This window comes from Humulus lupulus, chromosome 9, assembly GCF_963169125.1.
Source record: "Humulus lupulus chromosome 9, drHumLupu1.1, whole genome shotgun sequence".
NCBI classification, from domain to species: Eukaryota; Viridiplantae; Streptophyta; class Magnoliopsida; order Rosales; family Cannabaceae; genus Humulus; species Humulus lupulus.
In genome coordinates, this window is record NC_084801.1 from 11,986,981 (window position 1) to 11,999,630 (window position 12,650).

The window sequence follows — 12,650 nt, forward strand, 5'->3', positions numbered from 1 at the left end:
GAACCCTTCACCCTCGACATGTCTAAATGGAAACTCTTTCAACACAATGTATTGTGTGAGGGCTACCCTACAAGCTTCTTTGTTATAAGCTACTGCTACTAAGCTTGTTTCCCCCCTTTCCCCTCCCTTTACATGCTGAAATGTTAAAGTCTTTTGTTTCTGCTCATCATTCTTAAACGGACTTAGCTCGCATACTTTCTTAAAATGGTTCCACAAATGACTAGTCCCATGCTTTCTACACTTGGGGGGATGAGGCTCTTCGTTAGGATCTGTCAGGGGTGGAAGAGGATATTCCTTAGTAAAATGATCCCAAACAGATGACCCTATTCCCTTTGTTTTCCCAGTAGGGATGGGAGGTCTACTCCTCTTTCTTGCCCTAGTTTTTCTACCATTTTCAGTAGGAGTAGGAGGAGTAGGGTTTTTAGTCTGAGTGGGAGGTGGTTGATCTTGATCATCTATCAGATGAATTGTTTCTTCTACCTCATCAATATCCATTACCTAATATAACATTTTTAAGAAGAAACTAATCAACAGAGCAGCACACAAACATATAATCCACTACAACTGAGCAACACACAAGCCTATAATCCACTACAATAAAGCAACACACAACAATGAACAAACCTAATATCCAGTGTAATAAAGATAATCCACCACAATAAACCAAATATAACAAAGGCAATATATTTATGTAGCTGCCTATCTCTATTTCAAAGTACACAGAAACATAATAATTAAGCAAACATAAATATGTGGTGATTATTAAGCAATAGTTGGTAGTAAAGGTAATTACAACAATTAATAATATTTTTTTTAGTTAAATTTGGTATTGATAGTTTGGTATTGGTTTACCTATTTAGTGATTAAAAAAAGTGATAAATCCGCATATTTTAAGAGTGTATTCGATGTATATGTGATAATGCAAATATAAATCAAAATTAGCTAAATATATACCACCTTTCCCGAGGTTAATTTAATTGAAATTTTGGAAGTAAATTATATATACTAATAGAAAAAAGATCACTTATTCTCAAGAAAAAAGAAAAGTAACCTACAGTTTCACAATTCATTCCTAGTAGCAACTATTTTTTGTTTTTGTTTTGATTTTGCTTTTAAAATTTTATGGACAAGTGAAGTTAGTCAGCCAACTTTTGTAAATGGGTTCAATTAAAAATAAATACCCAAATATAAATAAAAAAAACTAAACAAAGTGCTCACTGCTCACCTCACACTCACACTATCGGGTTCACTCACAGTCACTGGGAGGAGACGAGGTGGTGGTTGGCTGGCTGGTGGTGGCATTGTGGCAGCGGTGGGAGAAGGTCCCTGTTGGGCCGGCTGCGTGGCTGGCGTGCTCCCTGAGTACGACTACGGGAGGGAGGAGGTTGTTTTGGTGGCTGGCTTTGTGGCAGCGGTGGGAGGACGTGATGGGTCTTGCCCGTGCGTGAGAGAGAAGGAATGGAGAGGAGAGAGGTGGTGTGGTGGTGAAGCCGTGCTTGCTTAAGGGAGGGCGAGGAGGGCTACTGTGCGTGAGTGTGTGTGAGAGTGAAAGAGAAGAAAGAAAGAATTTTTTTAGGGTTTGGGTCTAAATTAATTTCATTTTTTAAAGTTAATTTCGGTCGGGTTTGGGTCTAACCCGAACCTGTGCATGCCTAAATTTAAAACCCGAACCTGACCCCACACATGTCGGGTTCGAATCGGATTAAGCCCGAAATGAACGGGTTTTCTGAAAATTCGGGTTCTCGGGGTTTGGGTCGGGCGGGTTTTTAGGATTTTGGGTTTATGGGTCAAATGTTCACCCCTAGTCTATACTACTAGTGAGTAACAAATGCGATGTTGTGATGGAGTTGTGCGCGCTCTTTATGAATAGAGGTCACATTCGTGTAGCAGCTTCGATTGAGACCGCTTCAATATTATAAGGTGGTGTTTATAGTTAACACCACTATATGTGAATAACATGATAGCTAAGAGTATCTTCAATGGAGTGCCAAATTGGTGATGCATTGTTAAAATGAGTGTTGCTATTTGGCACCTTAAGGTGCCCAAACCACACGAGGTGACACCTCATAATTGGTTAGCGATATCCCATAATACTTATTAAATTCAAATATGTGAGACTCGATATTGAATTACACAAATAGCAATGCACCACCTTCTTGTGGTGTTTGGCTCCACTGGTGCCCCTTAGCAATTTTCAGTTAAAATATAACTCACTTTACAAAAAACTTGCTCCAATAGTGTGCCAAAAGTTGTGCCAAATTTGACATATGCTAAAAGTTGGGCCAAATTTGGCACACAATATAACATGGTACATATTTTTCATCACCATAAATGCTACACTTTTTTTTTATTTACTTTTATGTCTTTTTTTATTATTTTAGTATTATTTTTATCTATTTGCATTAAATACTATACTTTTTACCTTATTATTTTATTATATCTTATACCCACAACAATAAAATATAAAGAAAAATGATTACTTTTTATATATTTTCAATAAATATCAAATTACCATTAATGAAATATTAAATTTTACAACAGCTCTTACAATTGTGCATTGGGGCATAATGCTAAAAATTGTACTAAATATAGGGATATTGGCGACATAAATACTTAACTTTATATATATGTTGCACTTAAATACCTAACTTCTTTTTTTGGTGGCATAAATACCTTCCGTTAATATTTTGTTGCAGCTTTTTGTTTCAGCCATTATCCATGGCCCACAATCCACTTATAAGTTTTTAATTGGGTTTAATTACATGACTTGGCATGAGATGGTATTGACATGGAATTTTAAATAAATAATTTTATAAAACAAAATAATTAATAACAAACTAATTTTTTTTAAATATTCTGCCACTTCTAATCTTTTTTTACCCAGAAACACACGTAGCTTTATTTTCCCATACAAGAAGAAAAACCTTAAGAAATCTAGGCTAAATTGCAGAGAGCAAGAGAGAGAGGGATAGAGATAGCGCAAGAACTTTCTACCATTGGAGAAGACAATTTGCAAGGCTCTTTGCTGTGACTCCCTATGGACCCGGACCCAGACCCAGATAATGGTAAATATATTTGCCCTAAATATTACAATGCTTTTTTTGGGGATCTGTATGAGTTTGGTCTTGATTTCGAAGACGGTGGCATTAGAATATTATTTCTTGATAAGATTTTAAATGCATTTGTTAAAGAGTATAGGCAGGTGGATTAAATTTCCATATTTATAACAGTGAAGCCATGTGGAAACAAAAAAAAGGGGTCCACTGATTTGGATTGTTGTGAGAATCTCTGTATTTGATGCTTTTTTATTTTAGATCGTATGTGATGCTTTTTCTGTACTTTGTTGACTAAATAGTTCAGATTATTTATTGTTTTCCTTATGTTGATATTTGCCTTGTGTTTCCAGAACGTGCTTTTTCTATTGATTGGAGTGTGGATCCAAGTGTTGGATCACAAGTTCCTGATCTAGAGGCAGAAGAACCCAACAATGAAAGTATCATTCCACTACCAGCATGTGTAGCAAATGAAGGTTAGTTTTATTTAAATTTTGCATTAAAATATGTATAGAAAGTTCTAAGTACTGAATCCAAAAGACAAAAGTCAAAATAAAATAATAAGACTAATAAGCATACAACAAAACTATTAGGCATAAAATTATTATTTTAATGTTATGAATTATTATCATATTTTATTACTTGTGGATTCTTTTAATGAGTGTTCATTAGAATTTGGGTCGGTTGACTATGAAGAGGATTTTGAGTTACAAGAAGAAGAATACGAGCAAAACATTCAAACTGAGCAAGATGTTGGTAGGCCAACCAATCCTAGTTATTGGTGGGCAAGTGTCACACAGTTATGCCAACCAAATGAAGATGCAGATGATGATGATGGGATAGTGTCTGATGAAGATTTAAAGAGCCTTTCAAGTGGAGATGAAGGGTGTGGTCCCAAGAAAACAAAGAAAGATTTTAATCCAAAGTCTAAGTTTGATGACTTTAAGTTCATGTTAGGAATGGAGTTTGCCACAGTTGAACTCCTCCGAAATGCACGGAAGGAGTATTTTATTGCAATAGATAGGGAGTTTGTTTATGCCAGCAATGACTCAAATAGGGTGAGGGCAAAGTGCAGGGCAATAGGATGTCCGTGGCTGTTATATGCAAGCCGCCTCAAAAATGAAGGGAAAACTTTCAGAGTTCAAACCTTGATTGATTATCACAACTGTCCATTAGTGATTAATAGTAGGCTGGCAAATTCAACATGGTTGGCTAAGCACTTTTTGGAAGAATTCAGAATGAATTCGAACATGAACTACAACACTTTTAGAGAAAGGGTTGGCAAAACTAAATACAATCAAGTGTCCAATTGGTCATATTACAGAGCTCTTGCAAAAGCTAAAAATTTGCTAGAGGGCAGCGTGATGGATCAATATGCTATATTGGATGACTACTGCAGGATGCTTCTAGCCACAAACCCAGGGAGCACAACTAAGATCAAAACCAAAACAGAAAATGGCAAAAAGATTTTTGAAAGGGTGTATATATGTTTGAGTGCATGTAAAGAAGGGTTCCTCAGAGGTTGTAGACCTTTGTTTGGAGTGGATGGGTGTTTCTTAAAGGGTTATTGCAAGGGGATTCTCCTCACAACAGTGGGTATTGATGGCAACAATTCAATGTTCCCTATCGCATATGCCATAGTTGAGAAGGAAACTTTTGATACATGGAAATGGTTTTTAGGGCTATTGAAGGATGATTTGAATGTTGATGAGCCTAACTTATACACCCTCATTAGATATAGACAAAAAGGCTTGGAGAATGCTGAGCATGAACTTTGGGTTGGTTGGGAAACTAGATTTTGTGTTAGACATATGCACTCCAATTTCAAGAAAGACCACCCTGGTCTATTATTGAAGCAACTACTTTGGGCAGCAGCAAGGGCCACCACTGTGGCAAAATTTCAAAAAAGGATGCAAGATTTGAAGGACGTTTCTGAGGGTGCTTATAATTGGTTGGCTAAGAAGAGTCTGACAGAATGGAGTAGGTCTCACTTTCAAGTAAAGGCGAAGTGTGATATGTTGCTAAATAACTTATGTGAGAGTTTTAATGCTGCTATCCTTGAAGCGAGGGAAAATCCAATCATAACACTACTTGAAAAGATTCGATATTGGTTAATGTGTCATTTTTGCAAGAACAAGGAGAGTATTACCAAGTGGGTGCATCCAGTTGGGTAGCGTATATTGAAAACTATTGAGAAAAACAAAGAGGTACCAAGCTTTATTTTTTTTGTAAGATAATTGTTTTGATTAGTTTATTTTTAAATAACTTTAATAATTGCAGGTTGCAAAATATTGCTTGTCAACAAGAGCTACATCACATACTTTCCAAGTGGACACAACATCAGGCCAGAGGTACACAGTTGACTTACTTAAGAAAGAATGCACTTGTCGAAAGTTTCAACTCACTGGTATCCCATGTGGCCATGCTCTAGCTTGCATATGGACTGCGGGTCACAATGTCTTAGACTATGTGGATGACTACTATAAGAAAGATAAGTATCAAATGACATATGAAGGGGTTATTCAACCCATGCCAAGTCCGGATCAGTGGCCAGACACAGGGAAAAACCCAATATACCCACCAGCTGCTACTAATTTACCAGGTAGACCAAGAAAATCAAGAAAGAGGGATGCTGATGAACCACCTATGGGAAGCACCAAGACTCGTAGAGTTGGACAAGTCCACCATTGTTGCAACTGCAAGCAACAAGGGCACAATGTGATGAGTTGCACCAACACTTTTGTTCCTCAGGTTATTTAAGTAAGCTATGCGTGTTTGTGATTGAGAAAAACACATTTAGATGAAATACACTAAATAATTCTTATTTCAGGAGCATGTTAAAAAAAGGAGAGGGAGGCCTCTAAGAAAGAAACCTACTGAAGCAACCAAAAAGAGAGCAGAAAGGAGAAGGAAACAAAATGTCAGGGAACAAGCTGCCAAGGGTGGACCTTCAACTTCTAAAATATCTTAGTTTTGATTGAAGCACCAACATTTTTTTTGATATGGCTGTTGTTTTTGGAAGTGTGGAATTTCAAACACTTACTGATGTATTTTGGTATGCCTTTTGTACTCAAATGTAACAATGTTTACACTTATAGCAAATGGTAGGTGGGGTATGATGTTGGTTGCCTTTTGATGTATAAGGAGACATATATGGTCATGCTTCAATGATGATTGGAATTTAGGCACTTTGGGTGCTGCTTTAATTTGCAAACTTGTTTTTGAATTGTATTTTGTGTAAAACAAGTCACCAAATTATGTAAAAACTCACCCTTTCAAGTTATATTCCATTTGGTTATTGAATGCTTCCAATTTCAAATATTTTTACAAGTTATATTCCATATGCAAATGGTGTTACCTGATAAACAACAACTCCCTGCCATTTAAAATTATACAACAGAGGTTACAAATCTAACATTCTATCCAACTACTCAACAAAATTAAACATCACCCAAGTTGGTTCAATTTCACATCCTAACTCCACAAACAAATTATATCCAACATTTCACTACAACAAACACAAATAACATAGCTATGATAAAGATCCATCCATTACATTTTCTCTTCAAATATTGAGGCTCTTCATCTTCTTCAACAACAGAGACACTATCAGCAACACTCTCACCACATCCTTTATCTCTATATGAATTGTGGCTCATTTGATGTTGTCCACTCAAGATTTCAGGTGTGTTTATTGCTGAAATTTCATCTTCAAGTCTACTTATTCTTCTTATAAGTCTTGGGATCACCATATTTGATTGTGAAAATATGGGTGGGTCTACCCAATCAGTGGGAGGGTCTACCCAATCAAAATAGGAACAACCCCCATTCTGAAATTAAAAAAAAAACAGCAAAGATAGCCATTTAAGATGAAGTTTTGAACTGTATAAACACTTAAATATTAAAAAAAAAAAATCAAGAACAAACCTTATAATTGATGCAAGAGGCAAATCTTCTTCCAGGGTTCTTTGTTGTCCAAGATGTCCTAACCACCACAGCTTTTGGTGGCTGGCAGCAGCATGTTTGATTTCTCATCTCCTCCCAAACTCAGCTACCTTCACGCCATCTCTATCTCTCTAGCTCTCTGCGATTAAGCCCTAGATTTCTTAAGTTTCTTCTTCCCCTTCTCTCTCTTTCTCTCTCTAAAGTATGGGAAAATAAAGTTACGTGTTTATTTCTGGGTAAAAATATATTAGAAGTGGCAGAATATTTAAAAAAAAAATTAGTTTGTTATTAATTATTTTGTTTCTTAAAATTATTTATCTAAAATTCCATGTCAATACCAACTCTCATGCCAAGTCATGTAATTAAACCCAATTGAAAACTTACAAATGGATTGTGGGCCATGGATAACAGCTGAAACAAAAAGTTGCAACAAAATGTTAACGGAAGGTATTTATGCCGCCAAAAAAAAGAAGTTAAGTATTTAAGTGCAACACATATATAAAGTTAGGTATTTATGCCGCCAATATCCCCTAAATATATAATGTAACGTCCCAAATTTCCTAATATGACTTAGTGCTTTGATTAGGGGGCTAGGAGGGCAATAACTGGTTAATTGTGTTATTATGTGATTATATGCATGATTACGTGAGTTATATTACTATATGACTGAATTTGCATGCATGTGAGCCCGTTTCTTATTAGAAGGACATTTTAGTAATTTTGGCTCGTTGAGGGCACAACTGTATATATATGAATGCATATATGTGTTATATGTGTGAGACCACATTATTATGTGGATATATTTGAGATACTCGGCACGAGGCGACTCTAGGAAGCAAGTTAGCGGTTTAGACATAATGGGGTCAAATACTGGGCACAGGGTGAGCCTAGGGGTAATTTGGTACTTAGTACATTACCGGGATTGAGTGAGTAATTATTTTGTAATTATTTGAGGATATTGGGAGTAACAGGAATTGTGAGACGTTAATTATGATTAACGAGATAATTGGCAAATGACAAGTTTGCCCTTATGGCATAGGAAGGCAAGACAAAAGGGAAAGGGGCATATGTGTCATTTTGGAGTCAAAACTAGTGACTTAGTCACGTTCTCCCTTGGTGGAAGGAAGCAAATCAGAGCACTCTAGCTCCTTCTCTCTCCCTCTCGATTGTACTCTTCTTCCTTCCGCTCTTCTAGTTTGATTTTTTTTTTAAGAAACTAAAGAATCATTGAGCCTAATGTTTGGGAATTGAAAGCTTGAGGTTAGGTGTGGTTAGCTGTAGCTAAGGGAGTGTAATTCACAGCTAAGGTAAGGATTATAAAATTTGTTTTAGTTGGTAGTTTTTCTGTGGTTTTAGTTGTTCTTGAACTTGAAGGTTTAAGGTATTGGATTGAGTTTTTTGTAGTGTTTTGAATGTGTTAAAGCTTGGGTTTTGCTGTTGGGATTGAGGTGTGATTTTGGGATTGTTTGGTAATGATTTTTGATGAGTTTTGGGCTGAGGAAAACATGGATTTCTAGGTTCGCGGGGTCGCATCGCGACCCTGTTCTTGGGTGTCGCGGCCCATGCTAACCCAAGGGCCTCGGAGGGGCTCTGTCTTCGAAGCGCGCCGCGGACCGTGCCCTGGTTTCAGACAGGGGGCTTTCTGTCCGGGGGGCGCACTGCGGCCCTTAAGGGAAAGTCACGGCCCACCTGGTCATTTTTGGCCACCTTAGGTTTTAATGACGGGAATTCAAACCTATAGGCTCGGGATCGATCCTACTACCCAGTTTAGTAGAATTCGATGTCCCGAAGGCTAGGATTTGGTTCGGAAGCCTTTATTTGCTCATTATTGACAGATTCTATATTTGGTTATGACTAGGTTACTGCTAAGGGCTCAGGATTAGGATGGTGCTCGAGGGTCATTCTTATCTTACTTTACACTCCGACCTGAGTAAGAAAACCGCACCTAATATGTGATGTACATGATTAGGGCTTGGCCCGAATGTTGAATATATATTTGATTAGGGCTTGGACCCTTGTAAATGCGCTGATTATGATTATGCTTGTAATTATTGATTAAGCGTGTTGAATGTTCTGTATGTGAATATTTGTTATAAGATGAATGCATGTTAGCATTATATAATTGAGAGAATCATTGACTTATGAGTCAAGGACGACAATAGCATTGAGCGCTGGTAAAAAAACATTGACTTATGAGTTAAGGACGGCAATAGCGTTTAGCGCTGGTCATAAAGTATTGACTTATGAGTCAAGGGCGACAATATCGTGGTGATCGCTGGTCAATATGATTAAATCTAATAATGAGCGCATTATACGCTTGTCCGACCCAATGGCCATGGAAAACTAAAACGCTAGGTACGTTGGGCCAGCTCCAAGGTTGGTTATCCAGAGGACAGGGCAATGGGCCCCGGGGTGACTTATTAGTCCCAGATCCTAGGGCACTAAGCCCAAGTGTGACTTATTAATCATGTACTTGTGCAATGGGCCCCCATGTGAATCAGTTAATCATTTACTTAGGGCATTTGGTCCCATATGACACTGTAGTCATCTATATGAATGATATGCATATATGAGTAAGGTTATTACTGTTGGCCATGTTTATTATGATTTAGAAATGTGTTAATCACTGCTTATGAGCATTTTTAAGTTTTCTTGTTGAGCCTTGGCTCACGGGTGCTATGTGGTGTAGGTAAGAGGGAAAGGAAAGTTGGACCAGCCATGAGTTGGAGAGCTTAGATGGCGACGTGTACATATGCGGCTGCTTGACCACCACGACCAAGGTTTCTCAGAGGAACTAGGGTTAAATCCTATTTTTGCCACTTAGGTCGACATATTGTAACTTTTGAGTTGTAATGACACTTTTGGAACTGTAAACAACTTTGTAAACGTTTATTATGGGGTCCCATGTACACTTTAATGTTTTAATGAAATATCCATTCCTTTTGACCAAATTTTTTAACCCTGGACCATTAATTACATTTAGATGCACATCTATGGCCTAATGACTCATTTAGAAAATTAAGCACTATTTAAAGTACACAGTGTAAAGGTCTTGGCTAACCAGGGCGTTACATATAATATATTGACTTTTTGTGCCATATATAACACATTATTTACATTTCCCATTGGAGATGGTCTAAGATTATATTCCACTTTCTAAAGCAAATAGCTTTTAAGTTGGTTACTGAGAATTGATAAGTTTATCTAAGCGTTCACATGAGATGATCGGAATTTACAAGTTTATGTTATGCTCATGTAGAATTGAGAAGTTTTAGCATTACATTTATATGTTATGTTATCACATTTACTAAGCGTTATTGTTTACCTCAAGTTTTTTATGTACAGTAAGTAATAACAAAATTAAAGTGACCTAATAAAATGCGTAGAATCAACATTGAGTGTACATATGGCTAGACTATGGCACAATGGTGATGTTGAAATTTTGTAAAACAAATGGCATGTAGGAATTTTTTGGATGTATATCTCTTCTATATAAAAAGAAAGTGTGTAGATAACATAAATTCTTAGTTTTAACTGTTTGATTTGTTAATTTTAACGGAATATTCTAAATATTTAACAAAATATACTTTTAAAACTAACTAAAAATAAATATTTATTAATTATATTAATATAAATTCAAATATTATAAAATATCATTATTATATTAATATTTAATATAAGACTACATATGTAACGACCCAAAATTCACTAAGAAGGCTTAAGGGCCTTGATTAGTATGCCGGGAATGCATAATTGGTTTATATGTGATTTAGATGATTTTAATGCATGATTCAGTGATAAACATGCTTATGTGACTATATGTTATAATTGTGGAGACCGCATTATTATGTTGATATATTTGCAGTATGCGGCTTGAGGCGATCCTAGGGAGCCAGTTAGCGGAAAAGTCACAACGGGACCCAATACTTGACTCGGGGCGAGTCAAGGGGTATTTTAGGTATTAGATATTTATTTGGGTTATCGGGTTATGAAAATAAATAATTGGAGATATATTTGAAGTTAGAGAGTTTAGGAGGGAATATTGGGGAAATTTACCATTTTGCCCTCGGGGACCTTTTTGGTACCTCGAGCCTTAGGATTAACTTAATTGATTAAGGATAGATAAAACAAAACCAAGGAAAACAGTAGAAACACCTAAACTGACCCTTCCCTCTTCTCTTCTCTTAGCTCACTCAACTCTCTCTCTCAAGGAAACCATGTAAACCAAAGGAAGATTCGGCTAGAAACTCAAGGATTTGAGCTGGAATTTTGGAGAATATCTCAGTAACAAATTGAAGGTTTAGACAAGAATTTAGGTAAGCATTGAATTATGATTTTAGCTGTCTAAATTTTGTAGTTTTGGCTGGGTATTAAGTGTTCTTGGGTTCTTGATATTGAAGATTGAATTGAGGCTAAGGACTTGGGAATTAGCTCAGCAAAAACTTGGTGGACTTGTTCTTCAGTAGAGGTAAGTCTTTAGTTATGGTTTAGCACTTGAATTATGGGAATTATTGGCTGTTCTAGGTAGTTTTGAGCTTTGGGGTTTCAAGGATTGAAATGTGACTTTGATGATATTTTAAGCTAGTTTTCCTATGGGTTTTGTTGCTGGGAGTATATTAGAACTATTTTGATAATTAAAGTATGATATTGGGATGGTTTGGGTTAAAGTGAGTGAGGTTTGGCTGTTACAAATGGTGATTTTTTTTTCTGGGTTCAAAGGGGTCGGGTCGCGGCTTTATTCTTGGTGTGTCGCAGCCCTCTAGAACAGGTGGGAGCTGAAGAAGAAGGGCGGGCCGCGGCATGGGGAGTGCTGGGCCGCGGCCCGTGTCTGTTGTTTAGGAAGGCTGGGCCTCTAGGTGGAGGTGGGCCGCAGCACATAAAGCTTAGGGTCGCGACTCTTAAGGGCATTTTTGTCTTTGAGGAGGTTTTAGGTGCGGGGACCTAATCTAGGGTGCTCGGGATCGATTCCATTACTGTGTTTGGTGGAATTTGATGTTCCAAAGGCTAGAACTTGGACCGAAAACCTTTATCCAATTATTATTGATGTAATTCCTTATCTTGGTTGTGACTAGGTGTACGCTAGGGCTCGAGAAAAGGATTGTGCTCAAGGGTCATTTCTCGTAATTAAAGCGTTCCGAGTTAAAGGTAAGAAAATTGCACCTGGTTGTGAGTTATACCTGTATGCATTATTGTATGATGGTATTACGCCATGTGAATATAAAACAAACGACCTAAGAGTGCCGGAGTCAATGTTGGCACACAGGGCGCGGCTCAGCCACTGGTAGCTGAGGACAGCTTAATATTCACTGAGCTCGGTTTAAGTGGACCGGATTCAGTGGGGTTAACAGAGGGTACAACCTAAGGGCGTCGACCCTGATTATTATATGACTTAGTTGTTAATGTTGATTTGATGAGTTTGGGTATGCCGAATGTATGACTATGTGAATGCTATGTATGATTGAGTAGACGGTTATGTTTTATAAGTTATCTTGTTATTGTCATTCATCATGCTGTGATAATATGGTTTTTTGCTGGGCCTTGGCTCACGGGTGCTACGTGGTGTAGGTAAAGGCAAGGGTAAGCTTAATCAGCCTTGATTTGGAGAGCTTTAGAGGCATAATGTACATAGTCAGCTGCTCGACCGCCACAGTC

General features: G+C 37.3%; 2 protein-coding genes across 2 annotated transcripts; one reads left to right on the forward strand and one right to left on the reverse strand.

The window, feature by feature from the left end:
• The first annotated feature begins 3,037 nt into the window (after positions 1-3,037).
• Positions 3,038-6,024, forward strand: LOC133799427 (uncharacterized). Its single transcript, XM_062237444.1, has 6 exons — positions 3,038-3,065; positions 3,315-3,317; positions 3,407-3,529; positions 3,726-5,218; positions 5,334-5,804; positions 5,884-6,024. Exons 1-6 carry the CDS (start codon positions 3,038-3,040, stop codon positions 6,022-6,024), a joined length of 2,259 nt encoding a protein of 752 aa, XP_062093428.1.
• Positions 6,025-6,544: 520 nt separating this feature from the next.
• On the reverse strand, positions 6,545-7,088 carry LOC133799429 (uncharacterized). Its single transcript, XM_062237445.1, has 2 exons — positions 6,981-7,088; positions 6,545-6,883 (listed from the first exon to the last, which is right to left on the reverse strand). Exons 1-2 carry the CDS (start codon positions 7,086-7,088, stop codon positions 6,545-6,547), a joined length of 447 nt encoding a protein of 148 aa, XP_062093429.1.
• Between the last annotated feature and the right edge of the window lie 5,562 nt (positions 7,089-12,650).

What these genes read in the sequence shown, in the direction of transcription:
- LOC133799427 (XM_062237444.1), top strand. Translation starts at nt 3,038, where the DNA reads ATGGACCCGGACCCAGACCCAGATAATG. An exon ending in AGCATGTGTAGCAAATGAAG is followed by an intron (nt 3,530 to 3,725) that starts GTTAGTTTTATT and finishes AGTGTTCATTAG; the next exon opens with AATTTGGGTCGGTTGACTAT. An exon ending in TTACCAAGTGGGTGCATCCA is followed by an intron (nt 5,219 to 5,333) that starts GTTGGGTAGCGT and finishes TAATAATTGCAG; the next exon opens with GTTGCAAAATATTGCTTGTC.
- LOC133799429 (XM_062237445.1), bottom strand. Translation starts at nt 7,088, where the DNA reads ATGAGAAATCAAACATGCTGCTGCCAGCCACCAAAAGCTGTGGTGGTT. An exon ending in CCTCTTGCATCAATTATAAG is followed by an intron (nt 6,884 to 6,980) that starts GTTTGTTCTTGA and finishes TTTTAATTTCAG; the next exon opens with AATGGGGGTTGTTCCTATTT.